The sequence below is a fragment of the Pseudophryne corroboree genome, chromosome 1, assembly GCF_028390025.1.
Source record: "Pseudophryne corroboree isolate aPseCor3 chromosome 1, aPseCor3.hap2, whole genome shotgun sequence".
Lineage (NCBI taxonomy): Eukaryota > Metazoa > Chordata > Amphibia > Anura > Myobatrachidae > Pseudophryne > Pseudophryne corroboree.
Window position 1 is genome coordinate 2,297,556 of NC_086444.1, and position 26,205 is coordinate 2,323,760.

Below are 26,205 nucleotides of genomic sequence, written 5' to 3' on the forward strand. Positions count from 1 at the left end.
ACAAAGGACAGGACACCACAAAGCCCTTTGGGGAGACAGAGAGAGAGTATGCCAGCACACACCAGAGCGCTATATAACACAGGGATCCCACTATAAGTGAGTGTTTTCCCTTATAGCTGCTTTTTATATATATATATATATATATATATATATATATATATATATATATATCTATCCTGCGCCTAAATTTAGCGCCCCCCCTCTCTTTTTTACCCTTCTGTAGCTTGCAGACTGCAGGGGAGAGCCAGGGAGCTTCCTTCCAGCGGAGCTGTGAGGGAAAAATGGCGCCAGTGTGCTGATGGAGATGGCCCCGCCCCTTTTCAGGCGGACTTCTCCCGCTTTTTCTGGAATACTGGCAGGGGTATTTTTACATCTATATAGCCTCTAGGACTATATATGATGTAGATTTGCCAGCCAAGGTGTTTTATTGCTGCTCAGGGCGCCTCCCCCCAGCGCCCTGCACCCATCAGTGACCGGAGTGTGAGGTGTACATGAGGAGCAATGGCGCACAGCTGCAGTGCTGTGCGCTACCTTGGTGAAGACCGAAGTCTTCTGCCGCCGATTTTCCGGACCTCTTCACGCTTCTGGCTCTGTAAGGGGGACGGCGGCGCGGCTCCGGAAACGAACACCAAGGTCGGGTCCTGCAGTCGATCCCTCTGGAGCTAATGGTGTCCAGTAGCCTAAGAAGCCCAAACTACCACCTGTTAGGTAGGTTCGCTTCTTCTCCCCTTAGTCCCTCGCTGCAGTGAGTCTGTTGCCAGCAGATCTCACTGTAAAATAAAAAACCTAAATATACTTTCTTTCTAGGAGCTCAGGAGAGCCCCTAGTGTGCATCCAGCTCAGCCGGGCACAAGATTCTAACTGAAGTCTGGAGGAGGGTCATAGTGGGAGGAGCCAGTGCACACCAGTAGTCTAAAGCTTTCTTTATAGTTGTGCCCAGTCTCCTGCGGAGCCGCTATTCCCTATGGTCCTTACGGAGTCCCCAGCATCCACTAGGACGTTAGAGAAAATAAGAATTTACTTACCGATAATTCTATTTCTCATAGTCCGTAGTGGATGCTGGGGACTCCGTAAGGACCATGGGGAATAGCGGCTCCGCAGGAGACTGGGCACATCTAAAGAAAGCTTTAGGACTATCTGGTGTGCACTGGCTCCTCCCCCTATGACCCCCCTCCAAGCCTCAGTTAGGATACTGTGCCCGGACGAGCGTACACAATAAGGAAGGATTTTGAATCCCGGGTAAGACTCATACCAGCCACACCAATCACACCGTATAACTTGTGATCTGAACCCAGTTAACAGCATGATAACAGAGGAGTCTCTGAAAGATGGCTCACAACAATAATAACCCGATTTTTGTAACAATAACTATGTACAAGTATTGCAGACAATCCGTACTTGGGATGGGCGCCCAGCATCCACTACGGACTACGAGAAATAGAATTATCGGTAAGTAAATTCTTATTTTCTCTAACGTCCTAAGTGGATGCTGGGGACTCCGTAAGGACCATGGGGATTATACCAAAGCTCCCAAACGGGCGGGAGAGTGCGGATGACTCTGCAGCACCAAATGAGAGAACTCCAGGTCCTCCTCAGCCAGGATATCAATTTTGTAGAATTTTACAAACGTATTTGCTCCTGACCAAGTAGCTGCTCGGCAAAGTTGTAAAGCCGAGACCCCTCGGGCAGCCGCCCAAGATGAGCCCACCTTCCTTGTGGAGTGGGCATTACAGATTTTTGGCTGTGGCAGGCCTGCCACAGAATGTGCAAGAGGAATTGTACTACAAATCCAACGAGCAATAGTCTGCTTAGAAGCAGGAGCACCCAGCTTGTTGGGTGCATACAGGATAAACAGCGAGTCAGTTTTCCTGACTCCAGCCCTCCTGGAAACATATATTTTCAGGGCCCTGACAACGTCTAGCAACTTGGAGTCCTCCAAGTCCCTAGTAGCCGCAGGCACCACAAATAGGTTGGTTCAGGTGAAACGCTGAAACCACTGTCAAAGTCAGAAAAATATCTCTATGCACACTACCATATTTGCACCTCACACAGGTCCGTGCTGCGCATGCGTACGCTCTCCCGTACGTGCGCATACTCACAGTCGCGGGCACCCGCAGGTGCACGGTATGCGTATTTACGGTAGAGTTTATGTGTTCGTAGCGTGCGACTCAATCGTTACATATTTTCACTATATAATGTATTTTGTAGATCATGGTCCCTTTGATAGATTCTGAAAGTTTAGTTAACATAGCATGTTCCTGAACAGAGAGATCCCTCTTTGTATTGTACGAAGGGTCTAACAGGGGTCATACAGTGGTGTTTGGTACCCATCGGAAGAGTATTTAATTAGCAATATTCCGGTGTTGGTTTGGAGCGGATTAATCGCTCGTGCGAATAGTTATGGACATAAGAAGTTTATGTCCATTTACTATTATTTGTTCTTATTTAGTCATGCGGCGGGAAACCCAGTATCCCACCCACCTGAACAGTTGGAAGCAGTCACAGCCCACCTGTATGAATCAACCTATGACCTTTTGTTATAATGCGAAGCCGAATTCCTGTGTCCAATGAACAATGAGATTGTAGGGACCATTGAATTGTATTGTGTGTGTGGGGCATAAATAGGCAGGCCGACCATATCCAGTTCACTCTCTTCAACGGTTCTCATTGCTGATAATCGGGAGCTGGATATCGAGGCGCATGCGATCGTTTCCCCTTGTGCGTAAGTGTTTCTCCGCAACTATATTGATCTTCTTGTTATTGTGGGCCAATTTCTCTCTCTCTCTCTTCTCCTCTTTCTCTCTTATTTTCCCTTAAATAGTAATTGTATTGTATTTCCTGTGTAGTTATCTGGTTAGGTAGTCTATGTTATATTGTAGTGTATGATTTGTATTTGTATTAATTCTTTTGCAAGTATATCATTCATAATATATATTAGGCGTTGGACCCTGAGCACGGTATCTGTGTATTTCTTATAGTGTTAAGTATTCTCAGAGCGTCGGTGACGCTAGAACAGCTTTAAAGGTAATAAGGTTACACTGTGTTGCATTTACACTCTATCATTACACTAAGGTTTTACTGCACAATACACTGTTTATGGTTTAGATACAAAGGTTTAACATTGTGAGCGTCAGCGCCGCTGGTGATCTCCTCGTGGTCCCGAGCGTCCGCTACGCTATAGCGAATCATTAAGTTAGTCAGCAGCCAATAGCGTGCCTGCCCGTGATCTCTTGGCCGTGAGCGAACGTGACGCTTGAGCGTCTCGACTACGGCTAAGCGATTGTTACGCAACGTGCGTACCCTTACGGTACTTCATACGTAGATAGCGTACAGTGTTCTTAGACCTCATAAAGGGTATTATATAAGATAAATACCGGTATTCAGCTTTATCAATTGGGGGCTCGTCCGGGATCTCTTTTTGTTTCAGCATATAGTGCAGGATCTAAGGGGGATTAACAATATAGTTGAGAGTCAGTTCCCCGTAGTGCCAAATCCAGCTGTCATCCTAATGCAAATCCCTCCCACTGCGAAATTTTTCACTGTTATTGACCTCTGCTTCGCTTTCTTTTCGGTACCTCTGCACCCTGACAGTCAATATTTGTTTGCATTTACATACAGAGGAGTCCAATACACATGGACTCGATTACCACAAGGATTCATAGATAGCCCAAGTATATTTTCTCAGGCTTTGCATGATTGTTTACAGTCTTTCCAACCAGTGAGTGGATCAGTATTAATACAGTACGTGGATGATCTACTACTGTGTTCTGATTCATTGGAAGCATCCCTGAAGGATACGAAACAGCTCCTGTTTCATCTTTCAGACACAGGACACAAGGTTTCCAAAGACAAGTTGCAATTATGCCAAACTAAGGTAAAATATTTGGGACACTGTCTAACACAAGGACTGAGACACCTGACCGCTGATAGAATTCAAGCAATTAGAGACATGACTCTGCCACAAACCCAGCAACAGATCAGAACATTTTTAGGAATGTGTGGGTATTGCCGTAACTGGATCCCAGGGTTTTCCATTCTAGCGTTACCCTTGCAGGAGATGGTCTCCTCAAACAAACCTGATCGGATTTCGCATACAGACGAGTCTGAGACAGCATTTGAGAGACTTAAACAGTGCCTAACGCAGGCACCAGCATTGGGTATGCCAGACTATGGGAAACCCTTTGAACTATACGGAACAGAAAGTGCTGGTTGCGCGGCAGGCGTACTAACCCAAAAGCACGGTGATGCCAGCAGGCCGGTAGCATATTACAGCGCTCAGCTAGATACGGTAGCGCGATCCCTCCCCACATGCTTGCGAAGCGTTGCTGCGATAGCATTGCTAGTAACGAAAAGCGAAGACGTCGTGCTAGGTCACAACCTCACAATTCATACACCACATGCAGTGTCAGCCTTGTTAAATTCTGCCCAAACCAGACACGTCTCATCAGCGCGGTTTACAAGATGGGAATTGGCACTAATGGCCCCCGTAAACATCACCATAAGGAGATGCAGTGCATTAAATCCTGCAACATATCTCCCAGGTGTGCCTGGACAGGCACAAAGGGTGGAGGATGAGAGTGGTGGGGAAGGAGAATTTAACACAAAGGAAGACACTCATGATTGTATGGAATATTTGACCCAAAATTTTACCGCAAGGCCTGACATCAGTGACAACCCACTGGAAGATGTAGAACTTACGTTCTACACGGACGGTAGTTGTCATAGACAGTCAGACTCGGGAGACTTGTGTACTGGATACGCAGTCGTAGATGACCAAGGCACCATAGAAGGCACCATAGAAGCGGAACCGCTAGGCCCACCTCACTCAGCCCAGGTTGCTGAACTGGTCACCCTAACCAGAGCATGTGAATTGGCTAAGGGCAAATCAGCCAATATCTACACCGATTCTAGATACGCATTCGGGGTAGTCCATGATTTCGGAGCCCTATGGCGCCTCAGAAATTTCATGACGGCAGCTGGTACACCGGTAGTGCATGCAGCTCACATAAAAAGGCTTCTAACAGCGATACAGGAACCCGACAGAGTGGCTGTTATCAAATGTAAAGCACACACATATAGCCAAGACCCAGTATCACTTGTTAACAGCCGAGCAGACGAAGCTGCTAAATTAGCAGCTGCTACCCCCAGACAGACAGACACCACACAACTGATGGTATTTAATACCATCAACACACAGAAGTTGTGTGAGAAGCAAAATTTGTGTTCCACACAGGAAAAGGCAGTCTGGAAGGCAAAAGGATATGGCCAGGAGTCCTCAGGACTCTGAACGGATGGACACGGTAAACCAGTGGCCCCCAGAGCATACCTTCCATGTTTAGCTGAGGGAGCCCACGGGCTGACTCATCTGGGCAAGGAAGGGATGTGCAAGTTGGTAAGAGCATATTGGTGTGCCCCAGGATTTTCATCTCATGCGAGTAAAAGGGCAATGTCATGCCTTACCTGTCTGAGAAAGAACATCGGAAAGGCAATACCTACAGAACCATCTCATATCCCACCTGCAGGCGGCCCTTTCCAGGTAATACAGATTGACTTTATTCAATTACCCCCTTGTCGAAATTTGAAATATGTACTTGTTTGTATAGATGTTTTTTCAAATTGGGTCGAAGCATTTCCGGCGGCCACAAATACCGCTATGTTTACTGCTAAGAAAATTGTGCAGGAATTTGTATGTAGATATGGTATCCCTAGAATTATCGAAAGTGATAGGGGTACCCATTTTACAGGTGATGTCTTTCAAGGAATGTGTAAATTGATGGGAATTGATAGCAAGCTGCACACTCCATACCGTCCACAGGCGAGTGCGAAAGTGGAAAGAGTGAACAGCACTATTAAAAATAAACTGAGTAAAGTGATGGCAGAGACAGGATTGACATGGCCAGAAGCTTTACCCATTGTACTGTACAGCATCAGAACCACTCCCAGGTCCCCTCTTAATCTGTCTCCCTTTGAAATCTTGTTTGGTCGACAACCGCATGTTATGATTAACCCTCAGGATGATTTGAAGTGTAACAATGAAGTGACTGTAAAATACTTGATTAACATGAGTAAACAGTTAAGGAATCAAAATGATAATCTGAAGTTAGTGATTCCTGATTTACCAGATAGTAATTGTCATGACATTGAACCTGGGGATTATGTAATGATACGGAATTTTCTACGCTCAGGTTGCCTTATTGACAGATGGGAAGGACCATACCAGGTCTTATTGACTAGCACTACAGCATTGAAGGTTGCCGAGAGAGAGACTTGGGTTCATTCGTCCCATTGTAAGAAGGTTGCTGATCCAGAGAGGTCCCGTGATAAGGAACAGACGGTAGAGGAAGTTGTATCACTGGAGTGTCTGTTCCAGGAGGATTGAGGCGGCACCTGAGCATTGAAAATCACAAGACCAAAAGCAGTTGTCGATCCCCTGTTCCCTTTTATTGTTTTTCTCCAACTTCCCATCCCCTCTCCCTCAAATTATTTTTTCCCCCTTCTCATTCTTCTCCGTTTCCTCCTACAAGATGGACTTGCCCCAAGAGACTGTGATCCGGATTTTCCTGTTGACCATGATGTTGACCAGAGCAGTCTGTTCCGGCGAGAGTACCATGGAGGTCGAGAGAGGTTCTGGAATGGGTTCTGATGACAGAGATGGAGGCGTAGTTTTCCAAGAACAACATAATCAACAAGCAAAGGCGAGTATCAGAAAACGATCCGATAGCATTGACCATAGAAGGAATTGTGAAGGATTGTTAGCTGAAGAAAACTGTATCTGTCGGCTCTGTAACAATGTCATTGAGGATGGGTGCATAAAGAAATGCCAATCCAGTTTTAATATCCATATGGACCGGCATCCATTGAGTGACTATCACTCCTTAGTGGGTAGTGTGTTAAATAAAACAGATTGTTGGGTATGCTCTCAAGTACCTCAAGGTCATAGCAAATCAGGGCTAGTACCATTTCCTTTAACGTTAGGGGAGGTACTTGAGTTAAGTGGTGGGAGACCGGTGGACAGGAGGTTTAATATCTCCAGCCCTCCTAGTTTGAAGCTCCACCAATACCATGTGGATAGGTCCCTATTATGTTTTAACATCTCCAATCCCCGAAAGCCGGGAAATTGGGAAGTGTCATGGAGTAATCAAACCATGACCTTTTCGCATAGAGCAGATAGAATGCCTACAGATACAGAGCTTATACGCCACATAGCCAGTAGAGGAAAATCTTTCCGGTATAGATATACCTTAGGAAATAGGATTACGAGAGTTGGAGAGGTATCACCAGGATACTGTGCACATATCGTACAACCTGATACGTGTACTAAGCAGATGGAAGAATTAGGGTTAGGAGATTTCACATGGAAGGTGTGTAATATGGTTATGTCCTACTCCGTCCCATATGTTCTCCCCGATGATGCATATTTCATATGCGGGAGAAAGGCGTATAAGTGGCTTGCCCCAAACTCTGAAGGATTGTGTTATATTGGAAAAGTACTGCCTGAAGTAATGACTGTATCACATGACAAAATGAAAGACATACACCGTGTTGCCCAAACTCCTTATACTCACACCCATTACGAGCACGTAGTTAAACGGCACCTGATAGAAAGAACAGAGCATCCGGCCTCTGACATGATCCATGAATCCACCGGGATTCAGTTTCTAATCGCGTTAGATATCACTCGCACCGCTAGAGGAGTGTTGAATTATAAATACATATCTGCGCTCGCCAATTTGTTAGATAATATCACTGAAATGTATGATGACACGTTTAGGTATACTGGAAGAGAACTTCAGGCTTATAAAACAGAACTGGTACAGCATAGAATGGTTCTTAATTACCTCACAGCAGTGACAGGCGGATATTGTGTCACACTGGCAACACAATACGGCGTGAAATGTTGCACATATATTACGAATAGCACCGAGGACGCGGTCGAGGTCATAGACCAAAAGATGGACGATATTCTCCAACTGAAGTGGGAATTTCGCAGGAGACACAATCTCACTCTTGCTGCTGTAGGTAATGAGCTGACTGGTTGGGTGTCATGGTTGAACCCGCGAAATTGGTTCTCTGGTTTAGGAGACTGGGCTCAAGGAGTCATAATGGATGTTGGGAAGTTTCTCCTATGTATCTTAGGTGTTATCATAACGATTGGTTTGATATTTAGATGCGGTCAGGCTTTAATGAGGTGCAATCGTCGTACTAGGGTAATGAGTTTAAGGAGTGAGGAAACTGTAATTCCAATGGACTTGATTTATGACCCAAATGTAGAAACAATGATGTGATGAAAATGCGATTTCTACGGTCCGTTTCTTTCACCTGTTTTTCCGTTTCCTCCAAGGTAAAAAGACCCACTTGGACGAGGAGTTTGATGAGCCGATATACAGACAACAGATGGATTAAAGAAGAAGTTTTGACAACCTGATACACAGATTTTTGATGAACTATGCCATGGATCCCCAGTTTCCCTAGAAATTTTAAAATTACGCTAGCCCAACACTTTTGTAAATCTATGGACATTGACAGCTTTTGCTCGCACCTTATGGGCAAAAGCACAAAGAAGACTGCATTCAACAGACACCAAACAAGACCTCAATCGACGAATGTACATTTACCTGACATAGAATACCACCGCATTTACCGTAATTATGTCTTTTCTTCATTTCTACAACCCTCAGGTAATGACACACATAGTCGATAGGGAATACAGGCACAGATATCAGCAATCACATATCTCCCCCATTCATGTATCATCAACTAAAATGTGCTCCCCCATTTTGTTACAACCAAAGCCGAAAAGAGCTTGGTAAAGTTTGACAGCCCATCCACAGACCCGTACCACGGGATAAGAAGGAATTCAAATGTATACTTCGCAATACCTCGAAGCTTGATGTACCACACGTACGGCACGATGATACATGACCCCCCAAACATGGACTCATACACACATGTTTCTGCTATCTCACTAGGTCATACCCTCTTCACACCTTCTCCTCTCTCCTCCCTTACCCAACCATGGAAATGTATTAACCCCTGACATATATTTTTCTCTTTTTGAAATGTTTTAGAAGGTGGCAGTTATTATTGACTGCCAAAGGGTGGACTGTCAAAGTCAGAAAAATATCTCTATGCACACTACCATATTTGCACCTCACACAGGTCCGTGCTGCGCATGCGTACGCTCTCCCGTACGTGCGCATACTCACAGTCGCGGGCACCCGCAGGCGCACGGTATGTGTATTTACGGTAGAGTTTATGTGATCGTAGCGTGCGACTCAATCGTTACATATTTTCACCATATAATGTATTTTGTAGATCATGGTCCCTTTGATAGATTCTGAAAGTTTGGTTAATATAGCATGTTCCTGAACAGAGAGATCCCTCTTTGTATTGTACGAAGGGTCTAACAGGGGTCATACAGTGGTGTTTGGTACCCATCGGAAGAGTATTTAATTAGCAATATTCTGGTGTTGGTTTGGAGCGGATTAATCGCTCGTGCGAATAGTTATGGACATAAGAAGTTTATGTCCATTTACTATTATTTGTTCTTATTTAGTCATGCGGCGGGAAACCCAGTATCCCACCCACCTGAACAGTTGGAAGCAGTCACAGCCCACCTGTATGAATCAACCTATGACCTTTTGTTATAATGCGAAGCCGAATTCCTGTGTCCAATGAACAATGAGATTGTAGGGACCATTGAATTGTATTGTGTGTGTGGGGCATAAATAGGCAGGCCGACCATATCCAGTTCACTCTCTTCAACGGTTCTCATTGCTGATAATCGGGAGCTGGATATCGAGGCGCATGTGATCGTTTCCCCTTGTGCGTAAGTGTTTCTCCGCAACTATATTGATCTTCTTGTTATTGTGGGCCAATTTCTCTCTCTCTCTCTTCTCCTCTTTCTCTCTTATTTTCCCTTAAATAGTAATTGTATTGTATTTCCTGTGTAGTTATCTGGTTAGGTAGTCTATGTTATATTGTAGTGTATGATTTGTATTTGTATTAATTCTTTTGCAAGTATATCATTCATAATATATATTAGGCGTTGGACCCTGAGCACGGTATCTGTGTATTTCTTATAGTGTTAAGTATTCTCAGAGCGTCGGTGACGCTAGAACAGCTTTAAAGGTAATAAGGTTACACTGTGTTGCATTTACACTCTATCATTACACTAAGGTTTTACTGCACAATACACTGTTTATGGTTTAGATACAAAGGTTTAACATTGTGAGCGTCAGCGCCGCTGGTGATCTCCTCGTGGTCCCGAGCGTCCGCTACGCTATAGCGAATCATTAAGTTAGTCAGCAGCCAATAGCGTGCCTGCCCGTGATCTCTTGGCCGTGAGCGAACGTGACGCTTGAGCGTCTCGACTACGGCTAAGAGATTGTTACGCAACGTGCGTACCCTTACGGTACTTCATACGTAGATAGCGTACAGTGTTCTTAGACCTCATAAAGGGTATTATATAAGATAAATATTCAGCTTTATCACCACCTTAGGGAGAAACTGAGGACGAGTCCTCAATTCCGCCCTGTCCGAATGGAACATCAGATAAGGGCTTTTTCAGGCTAAAACCGCCAATTCTGACACGCGCCTGGCCCAGGCCAGGGCCAACAGCATGACCACTTTCCATGTGAGATATTTTAACTCCACAGATTTAAGTGGTTCAAACCAATGTGACTTTTGGAACCCAAAACTACATTGAGATCCCAAAGTGCCACTGGAGGCACAAAAGGAGGCTGTATATGCAGTACCCCTTTTACAACGTCTGAACTTCAGGGACTGAAGCTAGTTCTTTTTGGAAGAAAATTGACAGGGCCGAAATTTGAACCTTAATGGACCCCAATTTCAGGCCCATAGACACTCCTGTTTGCAGGAAATGTAGGAATCGACCCAGTTGAATTTCCACCGTCGGGCCTTACTGGCCTCGCACCACGCAACATATTTTCGCCAATTGCGGTGATAATGTTTTTGCGGGTACATCCTTCCTGGCTTTGATCAGGATAGGGATGACTTCATCCGGAATGCCTTTTTTCCTTCAGGATCCGGCGTTCAACCGCCATGCCGTCAAACGCAGCCGCGGTAAGTCTTGGGACAGACAGGGTCCTTGCTGGAGCAGGTCCCTTCTTAGAGGTAGAGGCCACGGATCCTCCGTGAGCATCTCTTGAAGTTCCGGTTACCAAATCCTTCTTGGCCAATCCGGAGCCACGAATATAGTGCTTACTCCTCTCCATCTTATCAATCTCAGTACCTTGGGTATGAGAGGCAGAGGAGGGAACACATACCCTGACTGGTACACCCACGGTGTTACCAGAGCGTCTACAGCTATTGCCTGAGGGTCCCTGGACCTGGCGCAATACCTGTCGAGTTTTTCCCAACGGTTTATAATCATGTGGAAGACTTCTGGGTGAAGTCCCCACTCTCCCGGGTGGAGGTTGTGCTGAGGAAGTCTGCTTCCCAGTTGTCCACTCCCGGAATGAATACTGCTGACAGTGCTATCACATGATTTTCCGCCCAGCGAAGAATCCTTGCAGCTTCTGCCATTGTCCTGCTTCTTGTGCCACCCTGTCTGTTTACGTGGGTGACTGCCGTGATGTTGTCCGACTGGATCAACACCGGCTGACCTTGAAGCAGAGGTCTTGCTAAGCTTAGAGCATTGTAAATGTCCCTTAGCTTCAGGATATTTATGTGAAGTGATGTCTCCAGGCTTGACCATAAGTCCTGGATATTCCTTCCCTGTGTGACTGCTCCCCAGCCTCGCAGGCTGGCATCCGTGGTTACCAGGACCCAGTCCTGAATGCCGAATCTTCGGCCCTCTAGAAGATGAGCACTCTGCAACCACCACAGGAGGGACACCCTTGTCCTTGGTGACAGGGTTATCCGCTGATGCATCTGAAGATGCGACCCGGACCATTTGTCCAGCAGGTCCCACTGGAAAGTTCTTGCGTGGAATCTGCCGAATGGGATTGCTTCGTAGGAAGCCACCCTTTTACCCAGAACCCTTGTGCATTGATGCACTGAGACTTGGCTCGGTTTTAGGAGGTTCCTGACTAGCTCGGATAACTCCCTGGCTTTCTCCTCCGGGAGAAACACCTTTTTCTGGACTGTGTCCAGGATCATCCCTAGGAACAGAAGACGAGCCGTCGGAACCAGCTGCGATTTTGGAATATTGAGAGTCCAACCATGCTGCAGCAACACTACCTGAGATAGTGCTACACCGACCTCCAACTGTTCCCTGGATCTTACCCTTATCAGGGAATTGTCCAAGTAAGGGATAACTAAAATTCCCTTCCTTTGAAGGAATATCATCATTTCGGCCATTACCTTGGTAAAGACCCGGGGTGCCGTGGACCATCCATACGGCAGCGTCTGAACTGATAGTGACAGTTCTGTACCATAAACCTGAGGTACCCTTGGTGAGAAGGGTAAATTTTGACATGAAGGTAAGCATCCTTGATGTCCCGAGACATCATGTAGTCCCCTTCTTTCAGGTTCGCAATCACTGCTCTGAGTGACTCAATCTTGAATTTGAACCTCTGTATGTAAGTGTTCAAAGATTTTAGATTTAGAATCGGTCTCACCGAGCCGTCCGGCTTCGGTACCACAACAGTGTGGAATAATACCCCGTTCCCTGTTGCAGGAGGGGTATCTTGAATATCACCTGCTGGGAATACAGCTTGTGAATGGCTTCCAAAACTGTCTCCCTGTCAGAAGGAGACATCGGTAAAGCCGACTTTAGGAAACGGCGAGGGGGAGACGTCTCGAATTCTAATTTGTACCCCTGAGATATCACCTGAAGGATCCAGGGGTCTACTTGCGAGTGAGCCCACTGCGCGCTGAAATTCATTGAGACGGGCCCCCCACCGTGCCTGATTCTGCTTGTAAAGCCCCAGCGTATACTGAGGGCTTGGCAGAGGCGGGAGAGGGTTTCTGTTCCTGGGAACTGGCTGATTTCTGCAGCCTTTTTCCTCTCCCTCTGTCACGGGGCAGAAATGAGGAACCTTTTGCCCGCTTATCCACGAAAAGACTGCGCCTGATAATACGGCGTCTTCTCATGTTGAGAGGCGACCTGGGGTACAAACGTGGATTTCCCAGCTGTTGCCGTGGCCACCAGGTCTGAAAGACCGACCCCAAATAACTCCTCCCCTTAATAAGGCAATACTTCCAAATGCCGTTTGGAATACGCATCACCTGACCACTGACGTGTCCATAACCCTCTACTGGTAGAAATGGACAACGCACTTAGACTTGATGCCAGTCGGCAAATATTCCGCTGTGCATCACGCATATATAGAAATGCATCTTTTAAATGCTCTATAGGCAAAAATATACTGTCCCTATCTAGGGTATCAATATTTTCAGTCAGGGAATCCGACCACGCCAACCCAGCACTGCACATCCAGGCTGAGGCGATTGCTGGTCGCAGTATAACACCAGTATGTGTGTAAATACATTTTAGGATACCCTCCTGCTTTCTATCAGCAGGATCCTTAAGGGCGGCCATCTCAGGAGAGGATAGAGCCCTTACAAGCGTGTGAGCGCTTTATCCACCCTAGGGGGTGTTTCCCAACGCACCCTAACCTCTGGCGGGAAAGGATATAATGCCAATAACATTTTAGAAATTATCAGTTGTTATCGGGGGAAACCCACGCATCATCACACACCTCATTTAATTTCTCAGATTCAGGAAAACTACAGGTAGTTTTTCCTCACCGAACATAATACCCCTTTTTGGTGGTACTCGTATTATCAGAAATGTGTAAAACATTTTTCATTGCCTCAATCATGTAACGTGTGGCCCTACTGGAAGTCACATTTGTCTCTTCACCGTCGACACTGGAGTCAGTATCCGTGTCGGCGTCTATATCTGCCATCTGAGGTAACGGGCGCTTTAGAGCCCCTGACGGCCTATGAGACGTCTGGACAGGCACAAGCTGAGTAGCCGGCTGTCTCATGTCAACCACTGTCTTTTATACAGAGCTGACACTGTCACGTAATTTCTTCCAACAGTTCATCCACTCAGGTGTCGACCCCCTAGGGGGTGACATCACTATTACAGGCAATCTGCTCCGTCTCCACATCATTTTTCTCCTCATACATGTCGACACAAAAGTACCGACATACCGCACACACACAGGGAATGCTCTGATAGAGGACAGGACCCCACTAGCCCTTTGGGGAGACAGAGGGAGAGTTTGCCAGCACACACCAGAGCGCTATATATATACAGGGATAACCTTATATAAGTGTTTTTCCCCTTATAGCTGCTGTATAGTTAATACTGCGCCTAATTTGTGCCCCCCTCTCTTTTTTAACCCTTTCTGTAGTGTAGTGACTGCAGGGGAGAGCCAGGGAGCTTCCCTCCAACGGAGCTGTGAGGGAAAATGGCGCCAGTGTGCTGAGGAGATAGGCTCCGCCCCCTTATCGGCGGCCTTATCTCCCGGTTTTTTATGTATTTTGGCAGGGGTTAAATGCATCCATATAGCCCAGGAGCTATATGTGATGCATTTTTTGCCATCCAAGGTGTTTATTATTGCGTCTCAGGGCGCCCCCCCCAGCGCCCTGCACCCTCAGTGACCGGAGTGTGAAGTGTGCTGAGAGCAATGGCGCACAGCTGCAGTGCTGTGCGCTACCTTGTTGAAGACAGGACGTCTTCTGCCGCCGATTTTCCGGACCTCTTCTGCCTTCTGGCTCTGTAAGGGGGCCGGCGGTGCGGCTCTGGGACCCATCCAAGCTGGGCCTGTGATCGTCCCTCTGGAGCTAATGTCCAGTAGCCTAAGAAGCCCAATCCACTCTGCACGCAGGTGAGTTCGCTTCTTCTCCCCTTAGTCCCTCGATGCAGTGAGCCTGTTGCCAGCAGGTCTCACTGAAAATAAAAAACCTAAACTAAAACTTTCACTAAGAAGCTCAGGAGAGCCCCTAGTGTGCACCCTTCTCGTTCGGGCACAAAAATCTAACTGAGGCTTGGAGGAGGGTCATAGGGGGAGGAGCCAGTGCACACCAGATAGTCCTAAAGCTTTCTTTAGATGTGCCCAGTCTCCTGCGGAGCCGCTATTCCCCATGGTCCTTACGGAGTCCCCAGCATCCACTTAGGACGTTCGAGAAAAATATTTTTCAATAGGCTCTCTACCCTTCTGTCTGTGACATCATTCAATGAGGTAGATGACAGTGGTAAAGCAGATTTGTGCACGAGTCGCAGAACATGTGCATCTACTTTTGGAGGAACTTCTCTCTTCGAACAATCTCCAGCAGGAAATGGATAATAAGAATCCCATCTCCTAGGAATCTTATACTTTTTACCGGGCGCTGCCCAAGACTCATCCATCATTTCCGTCAACTCCTCTGACTCTGGAAATTCAGCTTTCACTGACTTTGTTCGTTTGAATACAGGTGCTTTTGCTTTTAACACTGTCTTGGCTGGTTCTTCCAGAGAAAGCACAGCCTTTACTGCATTAATGAGTTCAGCTACATCATCTGAACTAAAGCTCTGCGACTGATCATCATACGGAGTTAAATCTATTGTTTCCGCATCATCATCCGATGTATCCTCTTGTGTAGTCTGCCATACAGACGTATCTGTCTTAGTCTTACCTGCCCCTTGGTTACTTGTAGAGGCTACTGGAACCAAACCATAGGGAGGGAGCTGCATGTATGGGTTCATAGTGTAACCTAACCCTTGAGGTGGTGCTACTGGAGCTAACCTGTCCGCTATTGAAGACAGAGTCTTTGCGAACATATTCCATGGTGGCTCTACTGGAGGTTGAACTAACTCCTGTTTTTTACTTCGCTGAAAAGCGAAACAGTTTGCACACAAACCCTCATAAGTGACCAATTGATTCATATCAATTACCCCTGACTTACAAGATAAGCATGCTAGGGATGTAGGAGTGCTTGACAAATTCTCCTCATCACTTTTGCCGCTCACAGACATTTTATCTGATATTGACTACACAATTTTGTGACTGAACCACACCCTATTATCAGTATATAGAGGTGAAATCAATCTGACCACAGTGCACCTGATTTGAGGGTCAGAACAGGACTGACATTACACAGAAAAGTCAGCACACATACTAGCAGTCAGTCACATGTTAAAGCATTAGACATTGTCATATGAGAATACAACCTCCATAATAACTTATACATAAGTAGGAAAATTGTACTTCTGTTTAACTGGTTCTTTTTCAACATAACATGCAGAAAACACAGTAATATACAGGTCTCATATGCAATAGGTACTAAAAATTAACAATGCACACTAAGAAGTAGAGAGAATTTCTAGTACTGTATACCCTGCCTCCAGGGAGCGGGATACAGGGAGATTCACCACACTTCCATATCCAAGCAAAGACGCTCGAAAGACGCTGAGTGGATTCAGACGCTACTGGTGTACACTGCCGCTCTTGGTAACTGATAACGGACGCTCACCAACGGACACGGACGCTGAGCGACTCCACGTGCATGCAGACGCTAAAGGCCTGCGACTCGGTCTGGGCGGGTTTATTTCCAGTGTACACAACCGCAGCGTCTAAGCTGCGACGAGTACCCTCGTGGTAGCGTCTGAGACGGAAGTGAGGTCATTCAGTTCATGAAACGAGAGACACGCGGGAACTGGCCATGAACTCGGAGGAGGGGCGGCCAGGAGAGCATCTGAATCCCCCTGTTGACTTAAACTCCCAGGATCGCGGCCTCTACCTAGTCTTGGCGCCTATGTTCCCCGGAGCGTAGCACTGTCACACTCGATATGTTCGGCGCATCAACACACTGCTTGTAGTCTCCACCAAATCAGCGTAGCTGTGTCCTGACCCCTCTAGTAAGAGGAATTCCATATACTCACCGTCTCCCCATGCTCCGGCCACAGCCTGGTAACGTCTGCTGGACCTGCTAGAACATCCGACACAGACGCCCGTCGAGACAGCACTGATACCCGAAGGTAAGCGTTGTTGCGACCCGGTGGGGAGTTGTTGGAGCGACTCTTTCTAATATGCGTTTAAGACGCTGTTAAGAGAAGTCGCTCAAAAACCAAAACAGTAAGTCTATAAAAATAAATTAATGAAAACTTAAGGCTGCTTTCTCAGCAGCCCTGTGACCATGCGGCTTCCTGCCGCACCAAGCAAAAAACTGATCTGACTGAGTCAGTGGGCGGGACTATATAGTGGAGGCCCCAATGCATCCTGGGAGGCCAGAAAGCTCGTGACCGTGTTGGTGCCATTTTCGCTGTCGCTCGACAATATCCCAATGTTATCCTGTGGATAATCCTGAGGACCCAGCCAGAGAATAACTCAAATAAAGCTTAGGGCTGCCAAACACAGCAGCCCTGTGACCATGGTTCGGCTTCTGCCGCGCCAAGCAAAAAACTGATTTGCCTGAGCCAGTGGGCAGGGATATATATATGGGCCCGTTGCATCCTGGGAGGACTGAAAGCTTGTGATCGTTTGGTGCCAATCCGCTATCGCTCCATCATATCCCATTGTTATCCTGTGGATAACCTGTGGACCCTGCCGGAGAAAAAGTGATACAGAGAAGAGGGTCACCCTAACCCAAATAAGGAGATGCGGAGAAGAGGGTCACCCTAACCCAAATAAGGAGATGCAGAGATGAGGGTCACCCCAACCCAAATAAGGAGATGCAGAGAAGAGGGTCACCCTAACCCAAATAAGGAGATGCAGAGAAGAGGGTCACCCTAACCCAAATAAGGAGATGCAGAGAAGAGAGTCACCCCCTAACCAAAATAAGGAGATGCGGAGAAGAGAGTCACCCTAACCCAAATAAGGAGATACAGAGAAGAGGGTCACTCTAACCCAAATAAGGAGATGCGGAGAAGAGAGTCACCCCCTAACCCAAATAAGGAGATGCAGAGAAGAGGGTCACCCTAACCCAAATAAGGAGATGCAGAGAAGAGGGTCACCCCCTAACCCAAATAAGGAGATGCAGAGAAGAGGGTCACCCTAACCCAAATAAGGAGATGCGGAGAAGAGAGTCACCCTAACCCAAATAAGGAGATGCAGAGAAGAGAGTCACCCCAACCCAAATAAGGAGATACAGAGAAGAGGGTCACCCTAACCCAAATAAGGACATGCGGAGAAGAGGGTCACCCTAACCCAAATAAGGAGATGCGGAGAAGAGAGTCACCCTAACCCAAATAAGGAGATACAGAGAAGAGGGTCACCCTAACCCAAATAAGGACATGCGGAGAAGAGGGTCACCCTAACACAAATAAGGAGATGCAGAGAAGAGAGTCACCCTAACCCAAATAAGGAGATGCAGAGAAGAGGGTCACCCTAACCCAAATAAGGAGATGCGTAGAAGAGGGTCACCCTAACCCAAATAAGGAGATGTGGAGAAGAGAGAGTCACCCTAACCCAAATAAGGAGATGCAGAGAAGAGAGTCACCCTAACCCAAATAAGGAGATGCAGAGAAGATAGTCACCCTAACCCAAATAAGGAGATGCGTAGAAGAGGGTCACCCTAACCCAAATAAAGAGATGCAGAGAAGAGGGTCACCCTAACCCAAATAAGGAGATGCAGAGAAGAGGGTCACCCTAACCCAAATAAGGAGATGCGTAGAAGAGGGTCACCCTAACCCAAATAAGGAGATGCAGAGAAGAGAGTCACCCTAACCCAAATAAGGAGATGCAGAGAAGAGGGTCACCCTAACCCAAATAAGGACATGCGGAGAAGAGGGTCACCCTAACACAAATAAGGAGATGCAGAGAAGAGAGTCACCCTAACCCAAATAAGGAGATGCAGAGAAGAGGGTCACCCTAACCCAAATAAGGAGATGCAGAGAAGAGGGTCACCCTAACCCAAATAAGGAGATGCGGAGAAGAGGGTCACCCTAACCCAAATAAGGAGATGCAGAGAAGAGAGTCACCCCCTAACCCAAATAAGGAGATGCAGAGAAGAGGGTCACCCTAACCCAAATAAGGAGATGCAGAGAAGAGGGTCACCCTAACCCAAATAAGGAGATGCGTAGAAGAGGGTCACCCTAACCCAAATAAGGAGATGCAGAGAAGAGGGTCACCCTAACCCAAATAAGGACATGCGGAGAAGAGGGTCACCCTAACCCAAATAAGGAGATGCGGAGAAGAGAGTCACCCTAACCCAAATAAGGAGATACAGAGAAGAGGGTCACCCTAACCCAAATAAGGACATGCGGAGAAGAGGGTCACCCTAACCCAAATAAGGAGATGCGGAGAAGAGAGTCACCCTAACCCAAATAAGGAGATGCAGAGAAGAGGGTCACCCTAACCCAAATAAGGAGATGCGTAGAAGAGGGTCACCCTAACCCAAATAAGGAGATACAGAGAAGAGGGTCACCCTAACCCAAATAAGGACATGCGGAGAAGAGGGTCACCCTAACCCAAATAAGGAGATGCGGAGAAGAGAGTCACCCTAACCCAAATAAGGAGATACAGAGAAGAGGGTCACCCTAACCCAAATAAGGACATGCGGAGAAGAGGGTCACCCTAACCCAAATAAGGAGATGCGGAGAAGAGAGTCACCCTAACCCAAATAAGGAGATGCAGAGAAGAGGGTCACCCTAACCCAAATAAGGAGATGCGTAGAAGAGGGTCACCCTAACCCAAATAAGGAGATGTGGAGAAGAGAGAGTCACCCTAACCCAAATAAGGAGATGCAGAGAAGATAGTCACCCTAACCCAAATAAGGAGATGCGTAGAAGAGGGTCACCCTAACCCAAATAAAGAGATGCAGAGAAGAGGGTCACCCTAACCCTAATAAGGAGATGCAGAGAAGAGGGTCACCCTAACCCAAATAAGGAGATGCGGAGAAGAGGGTCACCCTAACCCAAATAAGGAGATGCGGAGAAGAGAGTCACCCTAACCCAAATAAGGAGATGCAGAGATGAGGGTCACCCCCTACCCCAAATAAAGAGATGCAGAGAAGAGGGTCACCCTAACCCAAATAAGGAGATGCAGAGAAGAGGGTCACTCTAACCCAAATAAGGAGATGCAGAGAAGAGGGTCACCCTAACCCAAATAAGGAGATGCGGAGAAGAGGGTCACCCTAACCCAAATAAGGAGATGCAGAGAAGAGAGTCACCCCCTACCCCAAATAAAGAGATGCAGAGAGGTGGAAATATACAAGATATGGGAGGAGGGGAAAGCAGCGCTAGAGGTGTGGGGTCACAGGGCGTTATATACACAATGAGGCCACTGACCTGTGTAGTTTTCATTGCCATGGACTATCTCTCCGAGCAGTTGAGCGATGGCAGAACTCACAGCCTTTGTGCTACTTCCCAGGTCCTGAGAGCACTTCTCCATCTGTGTAACACACACAACGTGGTAACTCACCCAGCCACAGAGCGTCTGGGCGATGGGCAAAGCCGTCCTCCAGCGAGCCCACGCACCCCCACTCCACACAGGGATACACACCACCCAGACACAAACAAGCCCACACCCCCAATGAGCTCACAACCCCCTCCCCACCCCACCCAGCCACAAACAAGCCCACACCCTCCAACGAGCCCACAGCCCCCTCCCCACCCCACAAAGGGCAACACCCCACCCAGACACAAACAAGCCCACACCCTCCAACGAGCCCACAACCCACTCCCCACCCCACAAAGGGCTACACACCACCCAGCCACAAACAAGCCCACACCCTCCAACGAGCCCACAACCCCCTCCCCAACCCACAAAGGGCAACACCCCATCCAGACACAAACAAGCCCACACCCTCCAATGAGCTCACAACCCCCTCCCCACCCCACAAAGGGCAACACCCCACCCAGACACAAACAAGCCCACACCTTCCAACGAGCCCACAACCCCCTCCCCACCCCACAAAGGGCAACATACCTTCTCCCCCACCCCACAAAGAGCTACACACCACCCAGCCACAAACAAGCCCACACCCTCCAACGAGCCCACAACCCACTCCCCACCCCACAAAGGGCTACACACCACCCAGCCACAAACAAGCCCACACCCTCCAACGAGCCCACAACCCCCTACCCACCCCACAAAGGGCTACACACCACCCAGCCACAAACAAGCCCACACCCTCCAACGAGCCCACAACCCCCTCCCCAACCCACAAAGGGCAACACCCCATCCAGACACAAACAAGCCCACACCCTCCAATGAGCTCACAACCCCCTCCCCACCCCACAAAGGGCAACACCCCACCCAGACACAAACAAGCCCACACCTTCCAACGAGCCCACAACCCCCTCCCCACCCCACAAAGGGCAACATACCTTCTCCCCCACCCCACAAAGAGCTACACACCACCCAGCCACAAACAAGCCCACACCCTCCAACGAGCCCACAACCCCCTCCCCACCCCACAAAGGGCTACACACCACCCAACCACAAACAAGCCCACACCCTCCAACGAGCCCACAACCCCCTACCCACCCCACAAAGGGCTACACACCACCCAGCCACAAACAAGCCCACACCCTCCAACGAGCCCACAACCTCCTCCCCAACCCACAAAGGGTAACACCCCATCCAGACACAAACAAGCCCACACCCTCCAATGAGCTCCCAACCCCCTTGCCACCCCACAAAGGGCAACACCCCACCCAGACACAAACAAGCCCACACCTTCCAACGAGCCCACAACCCCCTCCCCACCCCACAAAGGGCAACATACCTTCTCCCCCTCCCCACAAAGAGCTACACACCACCCAGCCACAAACAAGCCCACACCCTCCAACGAGCCCACAACCCACTCCCCACCCCACAAAGGGCTACACACCACCCAGCCACAAACAAGTCCACACCCTCCAACGAGCCCACAACCCCCTCCCCACCCCACAAAGGGCTACACACCACCCAGCCACAAACAAGTCCACACCCTCCAACGAGCCCACAACCCCCTCCCCACCCCACAAAGGGCTACACACCACCCAGCCACAAACAAGCCCACACCCTCCAACGAGCCCACAACCCCCTCCCCAACCCACAAAGGGCAACACCCCATCCAGACACAAACAAGCCCACACCCTCCAATGAGCTCACAACCCCCTCCCCACCCCACAAAGGGCAACACCCCACCCAGACACAAACAAGCCCACACCTTCCAACGAGCCCACAACCCCCTCCCCACCCCACAAAGGGCAACATACCTTCTCCCCCACCCCACAAAGAGCTACACACCACCCAGCCACAAACAAGCCCACACCCTCCAACGAGCCCACAACCCCCTCCCCACCCCACAAAGGGCTACACACCACCCAGCCACAAACAAGCCCACACCCTCCAACGAGCCCACAACCCCCTCCCCACCCCACAAAGGGCTACACACCACCCAGCCACAAACAAGCCCACACCCTCCAACGAGCCCACAACCCCCTCCCCACCCCACAAAGGGCTACACACCACCCAGCCACAAACAAGCACACACTCCCCAACGAGCCCACAATACCCTCACCAACCCACAAAGGGCTACACACCACCCAGCCACAAACAAGCACACACTCCCCAACGAGCCCACAATACCCTCACCAACCCACAAAGGGCTACACACCACCCAGCCACAAACAAGCCCACACTCCCCAACGAGCCCACAATACCCTCACCAACCCACAAAGGTCAACATAACTTCACCCCTCCCCCCCACCCCACAAAGGGCCACATTCCTGCCCCCACTCCCACCCCATAAAGGGCCCAGACAGCACCCCACGAAGGGCCCACATACCGCCCACACTCATCAGGACAGTGTCCTAGAGAGGTAGAGCAATCTATTATCCCCAAGGTTTATATGACGTCACCACAGTTCCAGCACTGAGTGGAAGTTTCCCCTTACTCACAGTTTCCCCCGGTAACGGCTGTAATTTCCCCTCTCTTGCTGCAGCTTTTGCCTCTTGTAGATCTCGTTCCAAGGACTGGATAAGACTCAAAGCAGAATCAATCTCCAGAGGGCCACAGGCCTCCTGCGCCTGATAGATAAGATAGATAGATAGATAGATAGATAGATAGATAGATAGATAGATAGATAGATAGATAGATAGATAGATAGATAGATAGATAGATAGATGGGTCCACCGTTATCTTGACTAGTTTTCTGCGCCTAGGCACAACATGATTTATTAGCATAAACCTTTCATCTGTTCTCAGCTGCTATACAATACAGAGAACAATACAGCAGGGGATTAAGTCCGACTGGCCAGTCTCCGTTAATCCTACTAAAGATCAAGATAAATCTGGACCCAGCTGTAGATAGATAGATCCATCATCTCAAAATCACCCCGACCATTAGCTAGATGCAGCCATCTTCTTCTTTACTGCCATGCGGCTCCATACACTCACAGCCCGGCGCCATGCAGCAAAGATGAACATGGCTACATCTGTTCCAACCTCCACCTCACACACCGCCAGTAACTGACCAACCTCCACCTCACACACCGCCAGTAACTAACCAGCCTCCACCTCACACACCGCCAGTAACTAACCAGCCTCCACCTTACACACAGCCAGTAACTGACCAACCTCCACCTCACACACCGCCAGTAACTAACCAGCCTCCACCTAACACACAGCCAGTAACTGACCAACCTCCACCTCACACACCGCCAGTAACTGACCAACCTCCACCTCACACACCGCCAGTAACTAACCAGCCTCCACCTCACACACCGCCAGTAACTGACCAACCTCCACCTCACACACCGCCAGTAACTGACCAACCTCCACCTCACACACCGCCAGTAACTGACCAACCTCCACCTCACACACCACCAGTAACTGACCAACCTCCACCTCACACACCGCCAGTAACTGACCAACCTCCACCTCACACACCGCCAGTAACTCCTCACACACCGCCAGTAACTGACCAACCTCCACCTCACACACCGCCAGTAACTGACCAACCTCCACCTTACACACAGCCAGTAACTGACCAACCTCCACCTCACACACCGCCAGTAACTAACCAGCCTCCACCTTACACACAGCCAGTAACTGACCAACCTCCACCTCACACACCGCCAGTAACTAACCAGCCTCCACCTCACACACCGCCAGTAACTGACCAACCTCCACCTCACACACCGCCAGTAACTAACCAGCCTCCACCTCACACACCGCCAGTAGCTGACCAACCTCCACCTCACACACCGCCAGTAACTGACCAACCTCCACCTCACACACCGCCAGTAACTAACCAGCCTCCACCTTACACACAGCCAGTAACTGACCAACCTCCACCTCACACACCGCCAGTAACTGACCAACCTCCACCTCACACACCGCCAGTAACTAACCAGCCTCCACCTCACACACCGCCAGTAACTGACCAACCTCCACCTCACACACCGCCAGTAACTGACCAACCTCCACCTCACACACCGCCAGTAACTGACCAACCTCCACCTCACACACCGCCAGTAACTGACCAACCTCCACCTCACACACCGCCAGTAACTAACCAGCCTCCACCTTACACACAGCCAGTAACTGACCAACCTCCACCTCACACACCGCCAGTAACTAACCAGCCTCCACCTTACACACAGCCAGTAACTGACCAACCTCCACCTCACACACCGCCAGTAACTAACCAGCCTCCACCTCACACACCGCCAGTAACTGACCAACCTCCACCTCACACACCGCCAGTAACTAATCAGCCTCCACCTCACACACCGCCAGTAGCTGACCAACCTCCACCTCACACACCGCCAGTAACTGACCAACCTCCACCTCACACCGCCAGTAACTAACCAGCCTCCACCTCACACACCGCCAGTAACTGACCAGCCGCCACCTCACACACAGCCAGTAACTGACCAACCTCCACCTCACACACCGCCAGTAACTAACCAGCCTCCACCTCACACACCGCCAGTAACTGACCAGCCACCACCTCACACACCGCCAGTAACTGACCAACCTCCACCTCACACACCGCCAATAACTGACCAGCCGCCATCTCACACACTGCCAGTAACTAACCAGCCTCCACCTCACACACAGCCAGTAACTGACCAACCTCCACCTCACACACCGCCAGTAACGGACCAGCCGCCATCTCACACACTGCCAGTAACTAACCAGCCTCCACCTCACACACAGCCAGTAACTGACCAACCTCCACCTCACACACCGCCAGTAACTGACCAGCCACCACCTCACACACCGCCAGTAACTGACCAGCCACCACCTCACACACCGCCAGTAACTGACCAGCCACCACCTGTCACCACCCCCAGTAACTGACCAGCCTCCACCTGTCACCACCCCCAGTAACTGACCAGCCACCACCTGTCACCACCCAGTAATAGTAGCAATGTATTATTACCTTCTGTGCAGCGGTCCGGAGTTCTGCCAGGGCGGATGCTAAGGTCTTTATGCACTGACCCAGCTGCATTGCAGAAGCCGGATCGGACACTGTTGGGACAGCCGACTTCCCTGCAGCCACCAGCTTACCTCCAGGCTACGGGAGAGATCATATATATCACTAGAATCATATATTATAAATATCATATACATATATATCACTAGAATCATATATCATATATATCATATACATATATATCACTAGAATCATATATCATATATATCATATACATATATATCACTAGAATCATATATCATATATATCATATACATATATATCACTAGAATCATATATCATATATATCATATACATATATATCACTAGAATCATATATCATATATATCATATACATATATATCACTAGAATCATATATCATATATATCATATACATATATATCACTAGAATCATATATCATATATATCATATACATATATATCACTAGAATCATATATCATATATATCATATACATATATATCACTAGAATCATATATCATATATATCATATACATATATATCACTAGAATCATATATCATATATATCATATACATATATATCACTAGAATCATATATCATATATATCATATACATATATATCACTAGAATCATATATCATATATATCATATACATATATATCACTAGAATCATATATCATATATATCATATACATATATATCACTAGAATCATATATCATATATATCATATACATATATATCACTAGAATCATATATCATATATATCATATACATATATATCACTAGAATCATATATCATATATATCATATACATATATATCACTAGAATCATATATCATATATATCAGTAGAATGACTGCCACGTTCCCTCAGCCCCTGCCGGTCTAATAGCAGCCCTGAGCTGTAACAG

At 48.1% G+C, this 26,205-nt stretch overlaps 1 protein-coding gene across 2 annotated transcripts in view; it reads right to left on the reverse strand.

The window, feature by feature from the left end:
* Nucleotides 1–26,205, reverse strand: part of TLN1 (talin 1) — a 367,391-nt gene that overhangs the window by 124,695 nt on the left and 216,491 nt on the right. For both annotated transcript variants that reach the window (XM_063957473.1, XM_063957472.1), the window contains 3 exons: nucleotides 25,279–25,413; nucleotides 22,787–22,915; nucleotides 20,186–20,288 (listed from right to left, as the gene is read on the reverse strand). In XM_063957473.1, the coding sequence (XP_063813543.1) occupies nucleotides 20,186–20,288; nucleotides 22,787–22,915; nucleotides 25,279–25,413 (367 nt within the window). The remainder of the gene's footprint in view (nucleotides 1–20,185; nucleotides 20,289–22,786; nucleotides 22,916–25,278; nucleotides 25,414–26,205) is intronic.